We start from the raw sequence: 26,679 nt of genomic DNA on the forward strand, positions 1-26,679 counted from the left end.
AAAAACAGCATCCTAATCAGAGGGCTGATTATAGTAAGAAAATTCTGAGTAATTTCTTCTGTCTTTGTAGTTAGAAATTCCTGTCATTGAAGGAGCTCACTTGACTGCCTGTAACTTTACATTTCATAAGTTCACCCAAAGTAAATTTTGAGACAGCTATAGAGATCTATCTATCATTCAGAATGATCAGTTGATTTTCTCAGTAACTAAAACCAAAGAAATAGAAAGGGAAATTCTTTTAAAGTGGTTTCTGACCATAGAAATCTTTAAGAAAAGGCAAACTATAGAGATTTTTGAAGGTTGTTTTATTCAAAGCAGAAACACAAAGGCATACGGTTCTTTTAGAACATAAATGCTACCCAGCAACAGTAACAGAAATGCTTTTTTTTTTAAAGTGAGTTTCAAAGAATGTGAGTTTGCCTGAGATCTAGCCTTGAGAAAATGTAACATTTCTTATGCCCTCTGTGATAGGACTGTACAGCAAGGCAGTACAATTTTAAAGTACTTTAGTGTTCATCTATTCACTTTTAACTTAATCCTAAATACATTTTAACTATGTATGTACAAACATTACTATGTGACCTCTAATCATGTTTGCTATGATTATTCCGGTTAGTACATGTAGAAATCAAATGTATAGATTTTAAGTTTCATGTTAACAATGAACATTACTATGAGCTAAAACCTGTTCAAAACAACTTATGTGAAGTATATTAATGCATAATGTAAATTGAGAACATACAGGTTAGTAACTTACCCTAGCTTTTACCAGAGGTGATAACCTGGATTTGAACTTGGGCACATGCAGAGTTAAACTTTAATGAAGTCCTAAGTTTGAAAACACTGTCTCACTTTCTTAGTCTAGCTTTAGCATTAATAGTTTTAAATTTATCACTGCCAAAGAGTCTAACTACAATGTGTGCCTTTGTCAGATTATTGCTAATAATTTACATGCTGGTTTCTTTCTACTTGGAGGTGGTAATCACTTTTCTTTTTACACTGTTCTCCATTTTAAAACTAAAAGGCAAATTAGGTTTAAGATTTTTAAAAGTACCAATTTAATATTGAGTATTTAGAAATATGGTACACACAGACATAATATAAAATGCATACAATTTTAAGCCACTTTATGAACCCTTAACATGGATAGTTGACAGCTTCCAACACATAAGCATTTTGACACAGATATAGGGGAAAGGGTCATTTTACATACCATTCAATCATGCAATTAGATTTTGTTTAAAAAAAATAAATATGACAAATATATGGATTTTTGAAGTATAAATTGACATAGAAATCTAAAGTATTAATACTTTCATCAAAGCGTTTTTTTTAAAAGAAACATTCTATAATAACATGAAATTGAGTTCAAATTATATACAATGAAAAGGCATGAGGCTTTATTAGGATAGTATAATTCATACACCAAATATTTACATTACTAGTAAACTTAAAACTACAAAAGTTATTTTTTTCTTTAAGTCAATAATTTCAGAAAAATCATTCAATGGTATCTGGGAATGGAAGTACATGTCTGTAGTTCCCCCGAAGAACATGCTCATTGGAATAATTAAAAACTTCCCAAATTCTAGTGTTAACAAGGAATACAAATATACAAAGTAATTCAAGAAGCTTGATTCTACCTTTGGAGAAGTAGTGAAGGAGTAACATCACATCACTCCTAGGGGATTGTCAAAGCTTTGCTAGAACTCCTGGGGATTAGATTTTGGAAAACAATGAGAATGAAACTCTATCCATTTACCAGCACCCAAACAGGCAACAGATTTTCTTCTCTAATTTTAGATGTTCACAGTTCAGAAACATGAGTTAGTGAGCTAAGCTTGAATGTCCTCATCCCTGTCTCTTCAAAATATCAGAGGAAAGAAAAATCCATTACCTTCTCTCATCTGGCCATTCTTTGAAGATAATAAAATATTACACATAGCAAATGTGACTGAACTCAACCTTAAGAAATAAATACTTCTCAGAACATCATTCCTTAATGGAAATTAAGCCAAACGTTATATTACAAATTTCAAAAGTTAGTCTAGTGCTATTACTGGATAATAGTTAATATATACTTTCTATCATTTGAAGTATTTATTTAAACTTACTAAAGTATTACTCAAGCTTTTATTAGTAACTTCGGTACTAAAAAAAATTCCTTTTACTTTACTAAACTTATCTCCATGTGAAATTATAGCTACAGAGATCACTCAGAGACTTTTCCTCAAGATATATGGACAAAACGTAAGAATAATATAGTGTTCAAGTCATAGTATATGAGGTATTCTTCACCTTAAATCTGAAGTCACAAAGCTGGAATTAGATATTGCTTTGATGTTTGATAAGATTCTCCTGGGCTAAGAATTAATACCCAGTAGTATCAGTGCATTCTTTAAACTACCTTAGAAAAGAAAAAAAATTATGCCAGATCTGCTGGGAATTTAATAAGGGTGGGACTTCAAAGCAGACTCATATCTTGTGACCTATTTATAAAGCATTTCTTTAAAAAACAGTACAGGAATATGATTTCTAAGACTAAATAATTAGAAAGGAGTTATCTCAAAGGAACTATAAAAAATAGTTTTTGAAGCTCTACATAATTATAAATTACTTTCTCAGAATGATACCTGGAGCTTTAACATTTTAAATTAAAACCAAATTTATTGGGTATTGTATCATAAAGCTCATTGAAAATGTACTTTAACTCAGGGAACAAAATTAGGTTTAAATTAGTAAGACTGTTTGCATCTACTTTTAATCCAAGATTTTTTTTAGGTTTAAAATTGCTGTAAGACTGATTAACCCTACATAACCCTACGTAAGGCAGATTAGCCCTACATCAGGTTAGTAATCTTTATAACTGGACAACAGAAAAAATGATCAAACATGCACAAAATGATCATATATGCACAAATAGGAAAATATCCTACAATTAAAAGTTTTAAAATTTTTATGAATGTTCAGTAGTCAAAGTATTTACTAAAAATATCCACAACATATCAAGAATTTAGTGTTTAAAAATAAATGATTATAATATTCTTTCTCAGTTAAATAGAATTGAACGTAGCAGATTATGTATATCAGAATGATTAAAATGTAACTTTGGAAAAAAATTAAGCAAAACCACAGATTGTAAGATGATTTCTTACACTGTAGTTAGAAATAGAAGTTTGGGGAATGAAAGCTTCAAAGAACAGTCATGATTACAAACCTCAACTTGTGATACTCTCAATGCAAAAAAGAAATACAGTATTTGGGAGCACCATTAGAAATGTGTGTGTGTGTGTGTGTGTGTGTGTGTGTGTGTGTGTGTAGGTATGTGTAAAACTTTACCTGCTTAAAATTTGTGTTTATAAGTAAAGATAAGGACAAGCGTGGAATTATAAAAAAATACATTCTTAAGCTAACATGTCATGATAATTTTAAAATGTTTTATCCAGAATCCTCTCTACAAACCATCCAAAGGACACACTATAAATAAATTACTATTTCTTCATAATGCAAAATTTCTTGTATTTTTTCCAGAGGAATTACTAAGGAAAAGAAGAATGCATTCAATAAGTGTTTTCAATCGATCACTAGTATTCAAGAGGTAAAGGAAAGATGAAGTTGGCCAATAGAAGTACAATATAAACCAGTATGTTAGATATGTTCTCAAGAGATCACCACTCAGGCCTCAAATTATTTAATTTGGAGTAGTAAACATTCTTCAAGAAAAAAAAAAACCTTTCATAATAAGTTTCAAAATTATCACCTGTAATTTAGTAATTCTACAATATTCATATATATTCATCCAAATGAAAACTTTTTGCTGTGTCTTTCCTATGTAGAGGCAGCTTACATATACTGCTATATATGCTGAAAGATTCCTGCACAGGCAATCACATAATATAGACTGAAGTTTTCTGATGCCACTGTCTCATGAGGAAAGAATGATACTATTCTCCATTTAAAATCCGTTCAATTTCTTCTAGTCTTTTTAAAGCAGCAACTCTTTTCTTCTCAATTTCTTTGATGTCTTTTGTTGTTTTGTGGGGGACCTCTTTGTCTGAATTTTCTGCTAATTGTTTGTTAGATTTAGAGTGACTTTTATTATCACTTGTTTTTATTATCTGTCCTGGTCTAGATTCACTTTTGATTTCTTTCTCATGTTCAACTGGAATTGTGTCTGTCTCTTCTTCACCTGAAGTCGTTCCAGCTGGGATTCCTGGCTGTTCTGCAAAACCAGATGAGGAAATTTTATCCCTGACTATACTCAAGTGACGCTGAATATATTCCTCGTGTGGTGCTAATGCCAGTGTTTCAACCAGGCAATTTTCAGCCTTTAGTAAGTCCTTTTCCTCAAAATAAACAACACAAAGATTATGTTTTCCTTGTACATTGTTTGGATCCATCTCCAAAATCTTTTCAAAACATTTTTTTGCTCCAAGTATATCTTTTTTTTGATTCATCAGAATGTCTCCTTTTAAAATAAGTCCCTTGATATGATCAGGGTAGTATTTGAGTAATTCTTCTAAAATTGGCAACGCCTTTAATTCCTTTGCAGTTTGAGAATACAGAAGTGCAAGATTAAACAAAGCACTTCTGAAGTCAGCTTGTAATTTTATGGCTTTCTTCATCCAGACTTCTGCCTCAGTGTCTTTTTTGTCATCCATGGCAAGCATTCCCAAGTTGAAATATCCATTAGCATCTTGGGGCTCTTCACTTACATAGTTTAGAAGACGTTTTCTAGCTTCAGGTCTGAGTTTAACTTCACCTAAGAATATTTTTTAAAGAAAAAATATTACAAAATGAATTAAACTTTAAGTATTTACTTAAATTACAAAATACAGCATTAAACAATTAATTCCCATACATCAATAAGAAAAAATTTAAACCTGAGTTCATATAGAAAATTATGTCTTCCAAACACTGAAGTGAGAAATCATTTACTTTCCAAAAGCAAGTGTTTCAGAAACCAAGAAAGAAATCTCTTCATCATTCACAATCAAATATAGAAAATAAAGAGAAAGAAGCATAGGATCCTCAACACATATAATCAGTGTTGGTTCTGTTAACATTATAACTTTACACATTAATTAAATTTCTTTGGGTTAACTTCCTGAATTTTCTAGAGTTACATGATATATGTATGTAAAATGCTTAGTAAATTATATTAAGGTATTAGAATTGTAAAATCTGATTTTCTGGTATGTCAGATCAAGTTTTGAATGAAGAAGCTTTAAGGATACTAACTATATAAATGAGATTTGAAAAATAAAATATTTAAGACAAGTTCTATTGAAAACAAAAACATTTTCAAACACTATAGCTACATACTATGTAATATTATACTGGCAAACCTTACAAAAATATTAGTTTTTCTCTAAATTTATATACACAAAAAAACAGGTTAGTTTTTTATGTCTTCTATTAATTTAAACTAGCCTTGAATGCATACCTTTCCTGTCTCAGTATGCTAAATTCTGGGATTGTGGGTGTGTGCCACTATATCTGGCTCAGTGTTATTCTTTTAATTGATAGTATCATTGAAGAAAAATGTATTTTGGTGTTTGTTAAGAACTGTTTACAAACCAAAATATGTGATCAGCATAAAATCTTATGAAAAAAGAAAAACTGAAAATAAGTCACTGGGCTTCACTTCTTACCACGAATTAGCTACTAAAGTAACTATATGAATTTGAGGTAGTTGTTAAAACTTTTTGAACCCCATTTTCTAACCCAATAAAATAAAGGATCAGTGAAAATAAATTCAATGGTCCTCTTAAAGTTCTACAATTCTGTAATCTTTGGATACTTTCATTTTTTTATGTTTCCGGGTTATATCTAAGAAATACTCAGAAGTTGTAAATAGATTTTTCTAACATAATTAAAATTTTATAAATCATCTAAGCAATCTTATAAATGCAAACTAAAATGCTTACATAAAATAAGGATTAAAGGTACAGATTAATTCTGATTAATACTTTAGTTTTGCTATGTCTTGTATATTTAATATGCAAGATATTATGTTTATAAATAGGTTTTGCTTAATAAATTACCTGAAGGATAATTTTTAACACATATCAGAAGAAAGAACAAACAAGAAAGAAAAATGAGGGTGTAAGATATCACAAGAAATGTACTCACTGCCCGATTATGTAACTGAACCTCTTTTGCACAACACCTTGTCAACAAAATTTAATTAATAAAATTTTTAAAAAAATATTCTTAAAATAAGTCAATAATGTCCAGAACTCTTAATGTTTGCTGTTGGTAATGGCACTATACTTCCAAAGTGTCATTTGGTTAAATATAGAATAAATTTGATAAACTATACCTGATTCTTGCATTAATATAGCAGAATTGAATAGTGCGAGCTTATGCTTTGGATTTAGTTCCAATGCACGATTAAAGTTTTTTAGAGCTTCATTTGGTTCTTTAAGTTCAATATAGACAATTGCCAGGTTGTACCAAAGATCTGCATTATTTCTGTCTAGCTCCAGTGCTTTAAGATATGCTTCCTTTGCTTTGAGAGGTTTATTCATTTTTAAAAGCAATTCTCCCCTGTGGAAAAATCAAATAAAAAATTTAGAAATTACATGTTAGTTTATACATACCATTCTTCACAAGTTTTAAGCCTTTCTACACACAATTTTCTTTTTATTTTAGACTCTTAGAAGTTCTCTCTGAAAAACTATACATTCAAAATCTGAACTCCTTAGTTCAGAAAATTTAGCTTCACTTATTATCAAACATTATTAGAGAAAGGGAATACTTGACTTTCAAAGGAAAGATGTGAGTAAAAAAATGGGATAGAGAAAAATCTGTTTCTCAATGTCTCTTAAAAAGAGACAACGTAGGCAGTATCAGTCAAATAATAGCAAATATAGAGTGGAAGACCAACAAATTTATCAGCTGATAAAATTATAACACTTTAAGAAACATATACTTAAGTCACAGGGAAATTCCAATATTCAAATCTATGACACAGTGTGTTATGTGTTTTAGTCTGTATAAATAAGCATGTTCACAATATCCTTACAAAATAAATGTTCATGGAAAGGAAATTTCAAAAAGTTGAACGGGTGAGAAGGTACTAGTGCCACCTGCAGATAATTTATAAGAATACATCTAGAATTAAAGATCAGTTTGAAAACCACTGTTAAACAGTTCCATTTTTTGTTAAGAGAACTCTAAAAAGTCATTTTGCTTGAGCACATTTTTATTAACATTCTTTTGAGAGTAACTTCTTCTTCTTTTTTTTTTTTTTTTGCCAGTCCTGGGGCTTGGACTCAGGGCCTGAGCACTGTCTCTGGCCTCTTTTTGCTCAAGGCTAGCCCTCTGCCACTTGAGCCACAGCGCCACTTCTGGCCATTTTCTGTATATGTGGTGCTGGGGAATTGAACCCAGGGCCTCATGTATACGAAGGCAAGCACTCTTGCCACTAGGCCATATCCCCAGCCCTGAGAGTAACTTCTAAGAATGACACTACAATTTTTTAAACCACAAATATTACTGATTTTTTTTTTCCTTCTAATACTTGTCCCAGAGCTTGAACTCAGGGCCTGGACACCCTCGTTGCGTGTTTGTGCTCAAGGCTCTCTTCCTGGGCCAAAGTGCCATTTCTAGGCTTTTTGTGCTAAATAGAAATAGGAGTCACAAACTTTCCTGCTCAGGTTGTCTTTGAACCATGATCCTCAGATCTCAGCCTTGTGAGTAGCTAGGATTGCAGGTGTGAGCCACTGGTTCCTGAGATGCTGAATGGATTAACACTTAACACAATGAGTAATGGATAAGGATATAAAAGACAACCCTAATTAAAGAACAGATTTTTATCTCAAAAAGTAAAATTTAGGGGCACACTGTCTATGTGCACCTGATTATACAAAATAATACTTATCTAAATGAGCTCCAGGAAGAGGTTTTTTGTTGTTGCTTGGTTGGTTGTTTTCCCCTTTGCTGCTTTTGTTTTCTTTTCTTTTTATCCTATTTGTCTCTATGACTTTGAGAGTGTGTAAGAGGAAGAATGGAAATGGAGGGACAAAAGATAAAAGAACAAATGTAGCAATGGTACTTACTGAACACTATGTTGAAAATAAGGTATACAACTTGTGGGTGGGTGGCATTATCCAAAAGGAAATATATTCTTTGCCTGATTTATAGAACTGTAACACCTCTGTTTTTAGCTTTTTTAAAATGTAATTTTATTGTCAAGGTGATATAGAGGGGTTACAGTTAAATACATAAGATAGTGAGTACATTTGTTGTCAAACTTGTTACCCCTCCCTCATTTTTCTCCCACTTTCACTCCTCCTCAATCCCCCCAAGTTCTACAGTTAATTTCCAACATATTGTCTTGTGAGCATTGCTGTTGCATTGGTTCACTCTATGTCCTCTGTCTCCCCATTTTGATGTTCTCTTCCCGTCACTCAGTCAGATGAACATATACTAACATATATGTGTGTGTGTATATATATATATACACACATATATGTACATATATATATATATAAAACCCAGGATATCATAATCAAATATAGTAACAACATGGGATAAATGATAGGAAAGACAAATGAAAGAACAAAAAAATAACTTCACATAGTACATTAAAAATAACAGCAACAATGAAAAACCTCTTGCTTCTATAGCTTGGAGTTCATTTCTCTTAGCCTCATCTTATATGATCACATGTATATAGCTATTGAGATATTGTGATCATCTTCTAGGATTATCCTAGACTATATGCTAATTATTACCAGTGAGAGAAACCACAGAGTATGTGTTTCTTTGGGTCTGGCTCACTTCACTTAGTATGATTTTTTCCCTCAAGTTTTTCCATTTCCTTACGAATGGGACAATGTCATTCTTTCTGATAGAAGCATAGAATTCCATTGTGTGTATGTACTTCATTTGGTTGACCCATTCATCTAATGAGGGGCATCTGGGTTGGTTCCATATCTTTGCTATGGTATATAATACCGCAATGAAGATGGCTGTGCAGGTAGCTTTAGTGTGGCCTTGTTGGTGATCCTTTGGGTAAATGCCCAGAAGTGGGATTACTGGATCATTGGTTAGCTCTGTTTAGTCTTTTGAGGAAATTCCATACTGCTTTCCAGAGTGGTTGAACAAGTTTACAATCCCACCAACAGTGTAGTAGCATTCCCTTTCAGCCACATCCCCGCCAACATCTGTTATTAGTTTTCTTAATAATGGGCATTCTAATTGGGTTGAAGTGGAATCTCAATGTTGTTTTGATTTGCATTTCTTTTATGGCTAGAGATGTTGAACATTTCTTCTTGTGTCTGTTGGCCATTCTTATTTCTTCTTTGGAGAAGTCTCTCTTTAAGTCTTTAGTCTTTATTAATGGAGCAGTTTCTCTGAGGATTTGTTTTGAGTGGATTTAATTTTCTGAGTTCTAAATATATTTTAGATATCAAGCCCTTGTCTGTTGTATGGCCAGTGAAGATCGTCTCCCAACCTGTGGGTTTTCTATTTATCTTGCTAGTTATGTCCTTTGCCATGCAGAAGCTCTGCAGTTTAATGCAATCCCTTTAGTCCAATCTTAGATTTGTTGTGTTTGTGGGTCTTTATTAAGAAAGTTTCAACCTGTCCCAAGGAGCCCTAGTGTTTCTCCTATTCCTTCCTAAGATGTTTATAGGGTATCTGCTTTTACTTCTATTTCTTTGATAAATTTGGAATTGATTCTGGTGCAGGGTGATATGTAATGATCTAACTTTAGTTTTCTACAAGATTTTAACCAATTTTGCTAACGCCATTTGTTGAAGAGGCTGTCTTTCTTCCATTCTAATTTTTTGGCTCTCTTATCATAGATTAGGTGGTCCATAGACTTGTAGGTTCATTCCTGGGTCTTCAGTTCTATACCATTGGTCCTCAGGTCTGTTCTTGTGCCAGTACCGAGCTGTTTTTATTACTATAACTTTATCACGAGGCAAGCAAAGCTTTTATTTCTTTGCCAGTCCTGGGACTTGAACTCAGGGCTGAGCATGGTCCCTGGCTTCTTTTTACTCAAGGCTAGCACTCTACCACTTGAGCCACAGCACCACTTCTGGCCTTTTCTTTATATGTGGTTCTGAGGAACTGAACCCAGGGCTTCATGTATATGAAGCAAGCACTCTACGGCTAGGCCATATTCCCAGCCCCCTATAACTTCGTAATAGAGTTTGAAGTTTGGTATTGATATTCCTCTACCACTGTTCTTCCTGTTAAGGATTGTTTTTGCTCTTTGTGTTCTTTTATTATTCCATATCAAATTTTGGATTGATTCATCTATTGCATTTAAGAATGATGTTGGGATACTGATGGGTATTGCACTGAATCTGTATATAGCCTTTAACAGTTTCGCCATTTTCATGATGTTAATCCTCCCAATCCAGTAGCATGGGAGGTTTCTCTATTTCCTTAGTTCTACTTTACTTTCCTTTTGTGGTTTTTAGAGTTTTCATCATAGAGGTCCTTCACTTCTTTGGTTATTTCTTAATTCCTAGTTTTGTTTTGTTTTTTTGAGGGTATTACAAAACGAGTTGCTTTCTTGATTTCAGCCTCGCTCTTCTCATTGTTGTCATACAGAAAAGCTATTCATTTTTGAGGGTTAATTTTATACACTGCTATTCTGCCAAAGTTTCAGATCACCTGGAATAACTTGGGAGTAGAATCTATGGGGTCCTTTAAATATAGTATCATGTTATCTGCAAAGAGGGAGAGTTTTACTCCATCTTTCCCTATTTGGATCCCCTTTATGTTTACATCTTGTCTGCTGCTCTAGCTTGGAATTCTAATACTATATTGGAGTGGATAGAGTGGACATCCTTATCTCATTCCTGGTTTTAGAGGAAGTACTTTTTACCTTTCACCCTTAAGTACAATGCTAACTGTAGGTTTGTCATATACTGCCTTTATTATATTGAGGAATGTCCCATGGATTCCTAGTTTCTCCAGAGCTTTCCTCATAAATGGGTGTTGGATATTGTCAAATGTTTTTTCTGCATCTATTGAGATGACCATGTGGTTTTTCCTTGTTCCCAGTGATATGATAAATTACATTAATTGACTTGCATATACTGAACCAGCTTTGCATCCCTGGAATAAATCCTGTTTGATAATAATATATAATTTTTTGGATGAGGTGCTGAAGTCAATTGGCCAGAATTTTGTTGAGAAGTTTTGCTTCGATGTTCATCAAAGAAATGGGTCTATAGTCTTCTTCCTTTGATTAGTCCTTGTCTTTTTTGGGATGCCGGTTATGCAGGCTTCATAGAATAAGCTTGGTAGTGAACTTTTGATTCTTAATATACATTCTGGATAGTGTTACAAATTACGATTAGGTTAACTGTGCAGGAAACAAAACTAAGTTTAACATGCATTTTCCCTAAATATAACAAATAACTCCAGTAGAACACAGATGAAGTTTTAACATGTCACTGTAGAAAATACCTTTTTTAGCCAATGACTAAGTTTTTGGCAAGGTAATTATTCGCCAGTCAAATTTGAAAGTATGGCTACTGGAAATTAGGAATCCCCTAGTCAATTTTAAGTCAATTAGATTTGTCAGTCTAAAACAAGCCATTGTCTTCTATACATTTGGTTGCCAATTAGGACAACTAAAAGGAAAGCATGTCAAATTATTCAAATGCAGGTGTATCTTCAATTCTGTACAACGATAGCTCTAAAGTAATACCTGCTGATATAAGCCTGCTTAAAGTCGGGCCTCATGCTTATTGCTTGTCGATATAGCTGATCTGCTTCTTCTAGTCGGGATTCATTTGCTCGAATCAGGTTAGCCAGATTGATATACACATTTAAGTGGTTAGGTGCAATTCTAGCTGCATATTTTTTGCCAGGAATAATCTGTTTGAACACAAAAACCATTTTTCACATATTTTGCAAGAAGTATGTTTTCCTGACATCTTATTTAAAATAACATAGAATGTAAGGTCATTAAACGTAAATACTAATTTTTGGCAGTGAAAGACATTTTTCCATTCATGCCAGCTTAGTAAACTACAGCTAGATTTCCTATTTATATCTATCTTTTTATGAAATCAGATATCAGAATCTACTTAGGTCAAAGTCTCTAAGTCTATCACAACCAAAAGAGAATAAGCCATATGTCCTATCATAGTCTAGTTGTATACAGTGTTGTTAACTACCATGTTGTCAGGAAAGTATTTCCCAGTTGTGAAAATTGAGCCAGTTTCAGACTTATACTAACAACTCACTTGTTTCTTAAAGTTGGGAAAAAAAATGACGTATTTACTATCCATGTTAAATGTTATCTTATTTAATATGTATATCCAAATTTTGAGCAAATATAATAATTTTAATAAAAATCTCAAAATATAATTTATATCATTTTAGGGCTGAAATATTTCTAAGGATATCATATGGTCCAACTTTGCTTTAAGAAAAAAATTAAGTCACAAATCGGTATTAAGATAATTGTAACTATTATAACTGAGACATTGCAGAAAGGTTAAATGGTCTTTTCTGATGACATAAAGTTGTCAAAGAGTGGGGTAAGATCTTGCATCTTTAATACTGCATTGGCATATCCAAAAAAAAGTCTTATTAAAAAGTGATGAATACAAGATAGCAGTAGAGACAAAGCTGTTGTTTTTTCATCTGTATTAATATTAATAGTCACAATGTTGAATTTAGTGCTTAAAGCACAATGTCTCTACTTAAAGTCATTTCCAGAAACAGAATGAATATCATTTAATATTTATACTCAAATATTAAGTATTTACAGTTAAACTATAATAACACCCCCAAAAAACTTTAAAGTAAGTGAACAAAGAAAACAAATGTACTCATAAAAATCTGTAGGAACAATAGATTCACTTGAAACTTTGTTAAGTGGAAGAAAATTATTTTCCATCTAGATAAATCTACTAATATAGACACATAGTAGACATGATACAACAAATTACTAAAACTTACTTGAGGCATTAGTGATTTAGCCATCATGTAAGATTCTTCAGCTTCTCTGGTTTTATTTAAATTTTTGTAAGTTCTTCCTACATTCATGTGGGCACCAATATCATCTACAATTCAATGAAAATTATCCTTTTTCAAATATATTAAAACATTATATAAACCTCTATGATTCGCTTTACAAACACACAGGGAAAAAATGCAAAAACAGAATGCTTCTGGCTTTCTCTCTGAAGTTCTTCTAACACAAGTTGCTACAATTTACAACCAATGGTAACTACAAAATTACCTAAAGCACTGTAAAGAAATGTACACACATAAAAATTATTTAAATGTATCTTTTCAGGGTTAGCATATAGAAAAATAGAGATAGAGCTAATGAAATTTCCATAATTTCCCCCTATATTTTACTATACTAAGACTTGTTTTTGTTTCCTTAATCTCATAGGTTTGGCCTCCACTCAAAAAACATGGCTCAACTCTACAAATGAAAACACACGTCATGTTTTTTACATTAATTTAAGTGTCATAACTAATATGTATCACAGTGGGATAACAGAATAGAAATGAAAAAAACCATGATTTGGTGTTTTTTGTAAATGTAAACATAATGAGAATAAAGTGGAATATTAGGATAATAACAGTAAGATGTTATGGTCCTTTAAATGACTTATTTCTATAGGAAACTATGCAAATGTACTTACAGAAAGAAAATAATACAACTTAGGAATTATATGATAACAAGAATTATATGGGCTGGGGATATAGCCTAGTGGCAAGAGTGCCTGCCTCGGATACATGAGGCTCTAGGTTCAATTCCCCAGCACCACATATACAGAAAACGGCCAGAAGCGGCGCTGTGGCTCAAGTGGCAGAGTGCTAGCCTTGAGCGGGAAGAAGCCAGGGACAGTGCTCAGGTCCTGAGTCCAAGGCCCAGGACTGGCCAAAAAAAAAAAAAAAAAAAAAAAAAAAAGAATTATATGATGACTTAATACTTACTGATTTTTAAGAAAATATACACTCCCAGTAAATATTTCAAAGGTTGGGAATAATCTTGAATATCAAACTAAACATGAATATCTAATACACATTAAAAGGTTTCAAATTATGATTCTTACTGCCTGCAATACTGATGATATTGCAATTGTAGAAGAGTAGTTCTGACTGAAACTCCTAGAACACACAAGGGCCAAGCATATGCATCTTGGGCATTCCCCTGAGAGAAGGGCATCTGTCCTATGATTTTGCCATGATATGTTCTATAATAGCAACTGAGTGCAGATGTGAAATAGCTTCAGAAAATGAGGGATAAGGAAATGTATTTTTTCATTTTAGATGAATATCTGAGTCAAAAGGAGGCCAAATATAACACAAAAAGTTTATGTAGCTACAGCCAATCCCAGTTGCAAATTAGAATAGCAGTAGTTATTAAAATAAAAAAAAATAAGATGTCATTCAGCTCCATCAAAACATACTCTCATCAGAGATAGGATTTGCAAAAGTATTTTTACAAGTTTCAAAGGCAATTCCAATGGTAGAGATTAGGCTGAAAAATCACTGTGCTGCCAAGTATAGATAAACATAGAATAAGGAGTCTTTGCTTTTTAGGACAGATTTTTTAAATCAGCTAAATTCATAATATTTGTTATAAAAATTAGAAAGCTATTTGGGAAAAATGAAGAATATATCAAGACATTTGATTATTTTGCAAGTATTTTAAAACAAATAGGTGGAAAGTTTTAATAAAGTGTAATTATATGCAAGATTAAATGAATATTTAGATAACTAAAAAGCTAAAACCTTTTTTTTGTTGTTGTTGTCAGTTGTGAGGAGTAAACTCAGGGCTTGGGTGCTGTCCCTGAGCCTCTCTGTGCTCAAGGCAAGTGCTTTTTACCACTTTAGCTAGAGTCACTTCCAGTTTTTGAGTGGTTAATTATAGATAAGAGTCTCATGGGTACTTTTCTACGGGAGCTGGCCTCCAACTGTGATTTTTAGATCTCAGCCTGCTGAGTACTTAGGATTACAGGAGTGAGCCACCAGCACTTGGCTCTAAAAAGTTTTAAAGAACAAATTTGCTGTTATGAATGAGGAAATTATTTGAACCAACAAAAGTTGGCTGCCTTTAATTTAATATAAATGAAGAGCTCACAGATCTGAATGTACTCTTTGATTATTACATTCCCTACTCTACCGAAATCTCTAATATTATCTTATTTTTACCATGGAAAGGAAATCAGAAGGGAACCCAAATGTCTAATCATCAAATCTATGAACTAACTTAGAGGCATGAATATGTGTATAAATGTGATTACAATACTATCACACACCCTGTATAAAAATGGTGAATCTTTGTCAGCAGCAGATTGTATTCTTTTTTCCATGCTTTGCTCATGTTAAAAATTACCTTAGCTGAAATACATTTTTCAGAGGTCTTTTATCTCACTTTTTTTCTTCTCTCTTTCAAATGATAATTTCTTTTTTTTTGGCCAGTCCTGGGCCTTGGACTCAGGGCCTGAGCACTGTCCCTGGCTTCTTCCCGCTCAAGGCTAGCACTCTGCCACGTGAGCCACAACGCCGCTTCTGGCCGTTTTTTCTGTATATGTGGTGCTGGGGAATCGAACCTAGGGCCTCGTGTATCCGAGGCAGGCACTCTTGCCACTAGGCTATATTCCCAGCCCCTCAAATGATAATTTCTTAAAGAGCCATTCTTTGACCTTCGTTTCTAATTGCCACTCTTATTGTTATCTTTTTAATACTTTTGTATGCATGTATACATGAATGCCCATATATAGGCATATACATATATCTATATATGTATGTATGTGTGTGTGTGCAGTTATGTGTATTTTTCCACTCATTGTAGAGATCAAATAACTAAAATGGTTTTCTTTGAAATATTTTCAGTTAGTAAATCAGAGATCCTACTAAGTAACAGGTTAAGCAATGGCTCTGAAAACTCTTTTTGTAAAACAAAATTTCTTCCATTTTTAGTAATAAATAGTAGATATAGATTAAAGGCTTTTCTATTTTATATCCAACATTTGTCTAGGCAAGATTTTTCTAAAGGAAGAAGAAATTGGAGGTATGATATTTGGCCTAGAGTTTCTTGGATGGTTGTTACCTGTGAAACATTTTGATTAACTTCTGTTCACTTTTTGTAACTGAAACTTGGCTTTATCTGCAAGTTATGAATGTAATACAATATCCTTTACAATACTGAGCTTAAAGGAAGAGGTCATGTACTTGATCCCTGTTTTCATTTTCAGAAAGTTCTCATTCCCCTTAAAAATTAAACTGCATATTTCATTATTCTCCTTGTTAAAGTTACTAATTTTGGGCAAGTGATCATGTTCCTCTACTGTGCTCTCAAACATTATGCAGCCAAATGAGGTAACAAACAGTACAAGTAATGTATCCTATCCAATGCCTAACGTATGAAACTGTAATCTCTCTGTACAACAATTTGATAATAAAAATTTGAAAAAAAAATTCTTCTGATTTCAAAATCTTCATATACTAATCTTTGAACAGTGTGGCCATGATGCACTCCATTTTTCCAGTGATTTTTACTACCCTCCTACTTTATTTTTATTCATTTATCTATTTTGCCAGTCCTGGGGCTTGAACTCAGGGTCTGAGCACTGTCCCTGGCTTCTTTCTGCTCAAGGCTAGCAATCTATCACTTGAGCCACAGCGCCACTTCTGCCTTTTTTCTATATATGTAGTGCTGAGGAATCGAACCCAGGGCTTCATGTATACGAGGCAAGCACTCTACCACTAGGCCATATTCCCAGCCCCGACCTTCCTACTTTAGTTAGTTCAATGATCACAGCTTTGTCAGGTAGGGAAAATTAACAGTGATCATCAGTCTACATCTTTCCAAGTATATTTAGTGTATCACGACTTTATTTGGTTGTAACTGAGTAGAAAGTAACATTGGCATATGGTAAATAGGATTAAATATGGTACATATCCTATAATATGGTTTTGCACTCTTGAAATTCTAGTGCTATTTTCTTTACCTAAAACTTCTGCTGCTCAAGCTGCACCCTACTCAGACACAAGTTCTTCAGATCTATTAGACACCAGTTCTTCAGATCTACTATCTGTTGATTCAGTCATTTTTCCTGCATCACTTACCCTCTCTTCAGATCATTTCTGAATCAACTTACATTCTATCTTACGTTAATCTTTCCCTTAGCCCTGAGTTTCTTGGTAAAACACACTTGACAAAATTCTAATCTTAATGACTCAGTAACTCATGCTCTGAACATTACTATAGCTGGAAAGCAGCTACACCAATAGATTTAATTTTAAGTTATAACTGACATTAAGTAGGATGTTAGAATTGTCTGTTATTCTATTTTCCTATTCCATATATTTTCCTAGCTTCCTAGACCCTTGTTTCTCCAGTGTGATATGTCGGATTTATTAGAAATACAGAACTGCAGGCTCTATATACATTTTTCTACATAAAAATATACACTATACTAAGATCTTCAGGTTTATGTGCACACTGACATTTGTGAAGCACTGTCTTAGATAACCACTTTATATATGCTTCTACTCTTACAATCTCTTCCCTTTACTCTATTAATCAATGCATTCTCTTTTCATTGAAAAAAAAAAGAGGCACAGAAGACAATTTTAGAAACTTATTCCATATACTATACACATCTGTCTCTATCCACATCCATATGCTGTCTTCCCTGTTGTCACATTTAGCTCCTGATATATTTGAATGAATTCTTGTGCATTAGATCCGTTTGCTTTCCACTTATCTTTACAAGGACATCAATCTAGTAATCCATCTTTCCACTTGATATTCTTATTTTCCCTAATGTTGCTGGATTTCCTCAAACACGCTTTGTTTCTTCCACTTTAAAATAAAACATTTAAAAGAAAGACCTTCTCCTACCATATTCTCTTGCCCCTATACCCTTCCAATAACCTTGAAGTTCTATATAATTTTCTTTAAGCATTCCTTCTTTATTCTTTTAAATTCACTCTAATTAAGCTTTTGCACCTACTATTTCACCGAAAATATGTATCAATACCATCCATGACTTAATAAAAATACTTAAGTATCTGGTATCAGTAGTTCTTTTCCTAAATAGAAAATAAATTATTCATCAATTAAATAATGCTTACCTGGCTGAACATGCGTAGCTTGTAAGAAGTATTTCAAGGCTCTCTCAAAGTTTTTTTCATTTTCCAGGGCATGACCCACATTATTCCACAATTTAGCATTATTTTTATTTACCTTAAGTACACAAACAAATATAAATAAGTCACAATGAAAGAAAAAAAATTCCAGTTCATACAGATTCCTTTTGGTATGATTTTCAATAGAATGTTTTATGAAGATGTCCTTGGGGATGGAGGGCTAAATGATGCTTCACCATATTACTCTCTTTTCTTTGTAACATTAACGTACTAGAATCACAGCAGTCTTATTTTATGAATTAGAATTGTACTATTTTTTAATTGATTAAACCACAGTGTTCTTTAAAAATCATTGTTCTATTCTTTGTTCTTTTTTAGTTGCTCCAACTTTTTTTTTTTACTTTTTTAGGAACACTAGATGCTACAGTTTTATGTATTGCACTGATTCATTTTTTTCAGACCTGACACATGTAAAGCTATTCAAGCCATTGATTATGGTATCAAGAACCCTGTGCTTGAGGTTCCATATCAGTTTGTGCTTTCAAAGTTCAGAGATTGGTATAGTTTTTTTACAGGCACAGGATGTTACTCAGCCAAAGTAGTAGCTGCAGTGGTTTGGATTTTATGTTTTAATCAGTGTCCTAAGACAAGCAAAGTTCCTAAAAATTCTGAAGCTCCACAATTGTACCAGAAGTATGAATGAGTAATGAGGTTTGCTTCACTACAGAGCTGAGGTCAAAGTGGAGTTACTGAGTTGTGAAAAGAAGCAAGTCACCTGATCATAAGGATGTGTCAAATAATTGATTATTAGACTACTGGAATAAGACAGAAATGGGTAGGCAACAGATTATATAGTCAAGAATTTGGAGATTGGAAGAGAGGGAAGGAGGAACTTGGAAAAAAAATCTTTACTGATACCCTTTACAAAGTCAAATTTGTGATTATTAAAAGAACTTTCTCAGCTTTATGTTGTCTACTCTCTAGAAATGCTATAAATCTCCTTTGTAATAGTTCTGATCTTTCATGCAATATTGTGACCACTGGTTATATTTAAAATATGCATCAATTACAGGAGTCATCATAATTTTATATATCATTTAAAAAATGAAAGTTTATTAAGTGTGGGCTTTTTACTATTAAAATTTATTCTGAATTCAGATATTGAAAGGAAAGAAATCTGTGCCCTGAGAATAAAAAAACAACGGTATTCTATTTAAATATTTTATCATGTGAACTGCTTTCAATTTCAAAGCACAAATGTTTGGAGATAACTAAGTATATTTTAGAGGATTCTGTTACGGCATATAGTACATAAAGAACATATTATTTTCAGTAATATTTTGGAAAAGTATATAGGAATACATTGTTTCAGTAATATTCAGGATAGTATTTTGTGGTTACATAGATATGATTAAAAGTAAACCTAAAACACCTTCGAAGTGGCTATGAGAAATTGTTGATGACGTACTTTCCTGTCATTCAGAATAATACTTTACCTTTAATGCTGACATGAACAGAGTGTACTCAGATTCCCAGTCCCAATTTCTGTGGAGTGTTTTTAACGCATGAGTTAGTATTACAAGGGATAAACAAATCCAGGAAAGCTTTTTAAATACACTGCGTAAAAGAAAAGAAAAAAAGCACCATTTTACAAATTAGAAAAGCCAAGAAGTACGTTAAATGTTCCCATGTTTGAACTCATTTGAATGACTGTTCAACTTTAGAAGTATAGTAACTTGAGTATTCAATTACAGTCATTCCTTGATATGTATATGATGGTTTCAAACTCTTCCAGGATACCAAAGTCCAAGGACACTCAAGTCCCTTATATACAATGGTGTAGTATTTGTATATAATCTACTAACATCTTCCCATATACTTTATGAACTCAAGAGCATAAAAAGCTGTTTTAGCACTTCCGGGAAGACGGCAGAGGAGCAGCAGAGCCCTAGCTGAGTGCCCTCCAACATCGCAGTTCTCCCATCCAACAGAAACTTTTACCCCTAGAGAGATAGCAAAAGTAAGTTATAATAGTACAGGGATTCTGGCCAGGAAGGAAAAATTGACTTTGCTTGGCTGAAAACTCAAGACTTGAGTGCTGAATGGCGTCCCGCCGCCACACCAGTGCCGGCGCCAGCACTCCGCGCAGCTAAAACACTCAACGAAGACCTGGGAGAAATCCTCCAGACAGAGGAGTTCAGACAGATCACAAGCTGAGCACGGACAGGCCGAAATCGCAGAGAAAGTGTGAGTACCCCCACGAAAGTCACTCTCACTTGTGCACACAGAACAGCTCCTCCAACACCACCAGAGCAAAGCGCCATCTTTGACACTGGCATAGCGTCAGACCAGACTGGAGCCTGCCTGGGGAAAGCGAGGACAAAGCACCATCTTTGAGAAGGGCAAGAGGGACCAGCCAGTGAGAGCCAGTTCCACTCAGGAGTATGACCCCTGCCCAGGTAGGCGGGGCTTGTCCTGGGCCTCGGTTCAGTTACAGGTGGCCTGCCCAGACTGACGGAATTCCTCAATTAAAAGCAAAAGCAGCGAGCAGATACCATACAGGCGGCAAAGAATAGCCACACAGGAGATATAACAGGTCCCCAGACAGAGAATGGTTCCATTTAGAAGCCCAATTCCCAGCCCGAAATGAAGCTGAATCCCATACCCAGCTCTACCCAGGAGGCCGCCCCACCCAGGAGGGAGGAACCTCCCCCAGGCGAGCAAGCCTCAGCTGGGTAAACCAGACCAGAGGTGCCCTGTCCTGCTGAGTCCACAAGCTATTCAAAGCCAGGCATTAAAGGCAGCAGCCCTACAGCAGACGGGTGGAGCCAAGGTTCCCAAGACTGTTCACATCCCCAACTACAGAGGATGCCCAAGTCTTACCAGCAAGCTGTGGGAACAACAGAGCCCCAGGATTTCACTGACAGGGGAAGAGGGTTAGAGCAGATCCACCCCCTGCAAACTGAAAGCAAGTCAAACCAGCAAAGCGGCAGAATAGAGTGCAGACCATCGCAAGGAAACCAGAGACTGTAGAAAGCCCACCCAAACAAGGAAGACTCCTTTCAATTTTTTCTAAAACAATTTTTAAGCTTTTTTTGTTTTTTCTTTATATTTTCATTTCTGAAACGACAATGGTATGTTTTTGTTTTCCATTTTTACCTATTGGTTCTATCAAGTTCTTTTTTGCTTATTTTTTGTTGTTTGTTTTTTTCCCTGATTTATTTATTTTTTCCTTTTTATTTTTTCTTTTAAATAATTTCTCTCTGTTAGGTGCATCTGTCTTCCAGTATTTTTTCTTTATTACTCTCGTTGCATTCTCTTTCTTTAAAAATTACTTTCCTACGAATAGCACCTCCACTCTTTACTGCTAACTCTCCATTGTCTATCATTTTAACCTTGTCCTTTCTACTGATTCTACCCTCCTCCACATTTCCATGTCAGTGAAACAAAACCAAAATCATCACCCCCCCCCCATACATTCTACTCTATTCTCTTTACTACCTCTAATTTACCCTCCTGACTTACTTCTAGGACCTCCAGATTCCATTGACTCCTGGTTACTGGATAGAGGGTATCCCTGCTTATTCGGAGTGAATCAAAGGGGTTCATAGAGAAAGCCAGTACAAAAAGAACGTAATATAAGAACAAGAATTGCTCATAGGGTTATAACAGTAAGTAAGTAACTACTGAATACAGGGCTCAGCACTGATTGTTATAATGAAATTGTACTCTTTAGGAACACCAAATATAATTTTATACACAGGTATACAAGGTATCTGTATATAATTTTGAACTTGTAAGATTTACACAACAGTGCTTGGTAAGGGCTGCTTTGGGTCTTAAACGGTGCTCACAGGTGCTGGTAGACTGGCATTCCCAAGTCAAATGGGCAGAAGGAACACAAGAAAGATGGCAAACAATGAAGTCTTATCCCCCACTCAAAACAAGCAGGAAGCAGAGCAGTCAATCAAAGACATAGAAGAGAACCCCCAAAATGCTCTACAAAGTCTACTGATAAACATGATAAATTAAAAGTTTGAATCTCTTCAGTCAATTATTCTAGAGCGTGAGAAGGCAAAGCAAAAATTAATGGAGAATTTCATGGCATCCACAAATAGAAAGATAAATGACCTTCAAGAGTCAAATGAAAAGATAGCTACCCACCTTAAAGATTTGAGAGACAACACTCAAAACCAAAGTAATGAAGTTAATGAAGTAAAGAAGTCCATACAGGACCTAAGAAATGACATGGAAATCATCAGGAAAAAAGACCAGTCAGAAGGAAAAGGGATTCGAAATCAAGTAGCTAGAATACAGTCCTGACTAACTGAAGCAGAGGATCAAATCTCAGGAGCTGAAGATTCCTTAGATTCTATGGAGAAGGATCAAAAATCAATACAAATCAAGTCCAATCAACAAAACAGATCGCTACAGGAGATTCAAGACACGATCAGGAAGCCCAATTTAAGGATAATAGGTATTGAGGAAAACTTGGAGAAAGAGGTTAATGGGATAGGCAATCTATTTAACAGAATATTAGCTGAGAACTTCCCAAATATCCAGAAGGAAAGGCCTAAACAGATACAAGAAGCATTTAGAACCCCAAACCGACCAGACCAGAATAGGACATCCCACCGACACATTGTGATCAAAACAGGATCAGTAGAGTCCATGGAAAGAATCCTTAAAGCTGTTAGGGAGAAGAAAACAATCACATATAAAGGAAAAGCAATCAGAATTACCCCAGACTTCTCAGCAGAGACCATGAAAGCAAGGAGAGCCTCGAATAAAGTATACCAAACACTAAGTAAAAATAACTACCAACCAAGAATTCTGTACCCAGCCAAACTCTCCTTCATAGCCGAAGGTCAAATAAAAGTCTTCCACAATAAGGAAAAACTGAAACAATATATCTCCACCAAACCAGCCTTACACAAAATCCTCAAAGATGTACTATATAGGGAAAATAATCACGATCCCAATACAGACAGAGAAATGAACCCTAAAGAGTAAACATCAGATCAAGAAATGAGAAGACACAGCTTTAAACAAGATAGTGATAATGAAAGGAACAAATGATCATCTCTCAATCCTAACTCTCAATATTAATGGACTTAATTCTCCAATCAAACGACACAGGCTCATAAGTTGGATCAAAAATCAAGATCCCTCTTTCTGCTGCCTCCAAGAGACACATCTATCCAGCAAAAGTAAACATCTTCTAAAAGTGAAAGGCCGGAATCAAATCTATCAAGCAAATGGCTCCCATAAGCAGGCTGGAGTTGCAATCCTAGTATCAGACAAAATTGACTTCAAATTAAAAAAGGTAAGAAGAGACCAAGAAGGCTACTACATACTAGTAAAGGGATCTCTCCAACAGGAAGATATAACCATCCTAAATATCTACACACCAAATACAGGAGCAACCAACTTCATCAAACCAACACTACTGACTCTAAAAACACATATAGACCCAAACACATTGATAGTTGGGGACTTTAACACTCCACTATCACCTCTGGATAGATCAACACGCCAAAAACTGAACAAAGAAACCACAGAACTAAACAATTGCATAGACCAACTAGACTTAATCGACATCTACAGAATATTCCACCCTGCAACAACAGAATACACATTCTTCTCAGCGGCACATGGAACACTCTCCAAAAGAGATCACATCTTAGGGCACAAAGAAAATCTGTACAAATTCAGAAGTATCAAAACCATTCCCTCTATTCTCTCAGACCACAACAGAATAAAATTAGAACTCAACTCAAACAGCCACCACAGAAAATCCTACAGTTCATGGAGACTAAACAACACACTGCTAAACGATCAGTGGGTCATTGAAGAAATTAAAATGGATATTCAAATGTTTATGGAACTCAACCAAGTTAGGGACACAAAGTACCAGCTACTTTGGGACACAGCAAAGGCAATACTCAGAGGAAAAGTTAAATCGCTGAATGCATACACCAACAAACTGGAGAAACAGCAACTCAATCATTTAAGGAAACACCTTAATTTACTTGAAAGACAACAACAAGCCAAACCTCAAGTCAATACATGGAAGCAAATAATTAAAATCAAATCAGAATTAAATCAATTAGAGACGAAAAAACCATCGAAAGAATCAACAAAGCGAACAGTTGGTTCTTTGAAAAAATTAACACGATAGACAGACCCCTAGCCAACCTGAGGAAAAAACGAAGGCAGCACACTCAAATAAACAAGATAAGAGATGAATCAGGTAACATCACCACAGAAACAACAAAAATTCAGACCATAATAAGGGACTATTTTGCAAACCTTTATGCCAACAAATTCGAGAACTTGGAAGAAGTGGATGATTTCCTAGAAAAAATTCATATCCCCAAACTCAACAATAAGACTTAAACCTTCTAAACAGACCCATATCCACTACTGAAATAGAAACGGCAATAAGTGATCTCACATCCAAGAAAAGCTCAGGTCCAGACAGATTCACAGCATAATTCTACAAGGCCTTCAAAATAGAACTCACACCAATATTTCTCAAACTCTTCAATGAAACTGAAAGAGAACATTCACTATCAGACACTTTCTATGAAGCCAGTATGACCCTCATCCCAAAACCAGGCAGGGACTCATCACGGAAAGAGAACTATAGACCGATTTCCCTGATGAACATAGACTCAAAAATTCTTAACAAAATTCTGGCCAATAGACTTCAACAGGTCATCAAAAAAAGCATACACCACGAACAAACTAGATTCATCCCAGGGATACAATGTTGGTTCAATATACGCAAGTCAATTAATGCAATTCACCACATCAACTGGAGCAAGGTAAAGAACCACATGGTTTCATCTCTGGATGTGGAGAAAGCGTTTGATAAAACCTTGCACCAATTTATGCTAAAAGCCCTGGAAAACTTGGGATTTCAGGGAACATTCCTGAATATAATCAAGGCAGTTTATGACAAACCAACAGCAAGCATAACTCTAAATGGTGAAAAACTAAAGCCATTTCCTTTAAAATCAGGAACAAGACAGGGATGTCCACTCTCTCCCCTTCTCTTCAACATAGTACTAGAATTCCTAGACAGAGCAATTAGGCAAGAAGAAAACATAAAGGGGACCCAAATAGGAAAAGATGTAGTTAAACTTTCTCTCTTTGCAGATGACATGATCCTATACCTAAAGAACCCCATAGACTCTACCCCCAAGCTACTAGAGCTGATCCAAAACTTTGGCAAAGTTGCAGGATATAAAATAAACCCTCAAAAATCAACAGCCTTTCTCTATGCTAACGACCCAAAGACCGAGGCTGAAATCAGGAAAACAACTCCTTTTGCAATAGCCTCAAAAAACATAAAGTACCTAGGAATAACCTTAACCAAAGAAATGAAAGACCTCTACGATGAGAACATTAAAAACATAAAAAATGAAATTAAGGCAGAACTAAGGAAATGGAAAAACCTCCCATGCTCCTGGATTGGGAGGATTAATATAATCAAAATGCCAATATTGCCAAAGGCTATCTACAAATTCAATGCAATAGTCATTAATATCTCAACACTATTCTTTAAGGAAATAGAGGAAGCAATCCAGAAATTCATATGGAACAATAAAAGACCTAGAATAGCAAAAACAATCCTAAGCAGAAAGAACGGTGCAGGAGGAATTACAATACCCAACTTCAAGCTGTATAATAAAGCTATAGTAATAAAAACAGCTTGGTATTGGCACCAGATCAGGCCTGAAGTCCAATGGAACAGAACTGAAGACCCAGAAATGAACTCACAGAACTTAATCTTTGATAAAGGAGCTAAAAAAATAGTCTGAAAGAAAGATAGCCTATTTAACAAATGGTGCTGGCAAAGCTGGTTCAACACATGCAACAAACTAAAACTAGATCCTTATATATCACCCTGCACCAAAATCAATTCCAAATGGATTAAAGACCTAGAAATCAAAACAGACACCATGAAACCACTAAAGGAAGGAGTAGGAGAAACACTTGGGCTCTTTGGCACTGGATGGAACTTCCTTAACAAAGACCCAGAAAGGCTACAAATCAAAGAAAGGTTAGACAAATGGGACTGCATCAAACTGCAGAGCTTCTGCAGGGTAAAGGACATAGCTAGCAAGATAAACAGATAGCCCACAGACTGGGAGATCTTTACTGGCCATTCAATGGACAAAGGCCTCACATCAAAAATATATACAGAACTAAAAAAATTACCTTCCTCCAAAACAAAACGGCAAAGAACCAACAGCCCCCTCATCAAGTAGGCTAGAGACTTTAAAAGAGACTTCTCTGATGAGGAAATGAGAATGGGCAAGAGGCATATGAAAAAGTGCTCTACATGACTGGCCATAAAAGAAATGCAAATCAAAACAACATTGAGATTCCATCTCATCCCAGTAAGAATGTCCTATATCAAGAAAACTAACAATAACAAATGTTGGAGGGGATGTGGCCAAAAGGGAACCCTACTTCATTGTTGGTGGGAATGTAAACTGGTTTGCCACTCTGGAAAGCGGTATGGAGATTCCTCAGAAGGCTAAATATAGAACTCCCCTATGA

The 26,679-nt window shown here is 34.7% G+C and overlaps 1 protein-coding gene across 1 annotated transcript in view; it reads right to left on the bottom strand.

Moving 5' to 3' along the window:
* Nucleotides 1-290: 290 nt before the first annotated feature.
* Tmtc3 (transmembrane O-mannosyltransferase targeting cadherins 3) overlaps nucleotides 291-26,679 on the bottom strand; it is a 49,222-nt gene continuing 22,833 nt past the window's right edge. The window contains exons 9-14 of the mRNA XM_048358568.1: nucleotides 19,602-19,722; nucleotides 18,091-18,202; nucleotides 12,946-13,049; nucleotides 11,684-11,853; nucleotides 6,326-6,552; nucleotides 291-4,762 (exon numbers count right to left, since the gene is read on the bottom strand). Of these exons, the coding sequence (XP_048214525.1) occupies nucleotides 3,945-4,762; nucleotides 6,326-6,552; nucleotides 11,684-11,853; nucleotides 12,946-13,049; nucleotides 18,091-18,202; nucleotides 19,602-19,722 (1,552 nt within the window). The 3' untranslated portion in view covers nucleotides 291-3,944. The remainder of the gene's footprint in view (nucleotides 4,763-6,325; nucleotides 6,553-11,683; nucleotides 11,854-12,945; nucleotides 13,050-18,090; nucleotides 18,203-19,601; nucleotides 19,723-26,679) is intronic.

This window comes from Perognathus longimembris, chromosome 1 (assembly GCF_023159225.1).
Source record: "Perognathus longimembris pacificus isolate PPM17 chromosome 1, ASM2315922v1, whole genome shotgun sequence".
NCBI classification, from domain to species: Eukaryota; Metazoa; Chordata; class Mammalia; order Rodentia; family Heteromyidae; genus Perognathus; species Perognathus longimembris.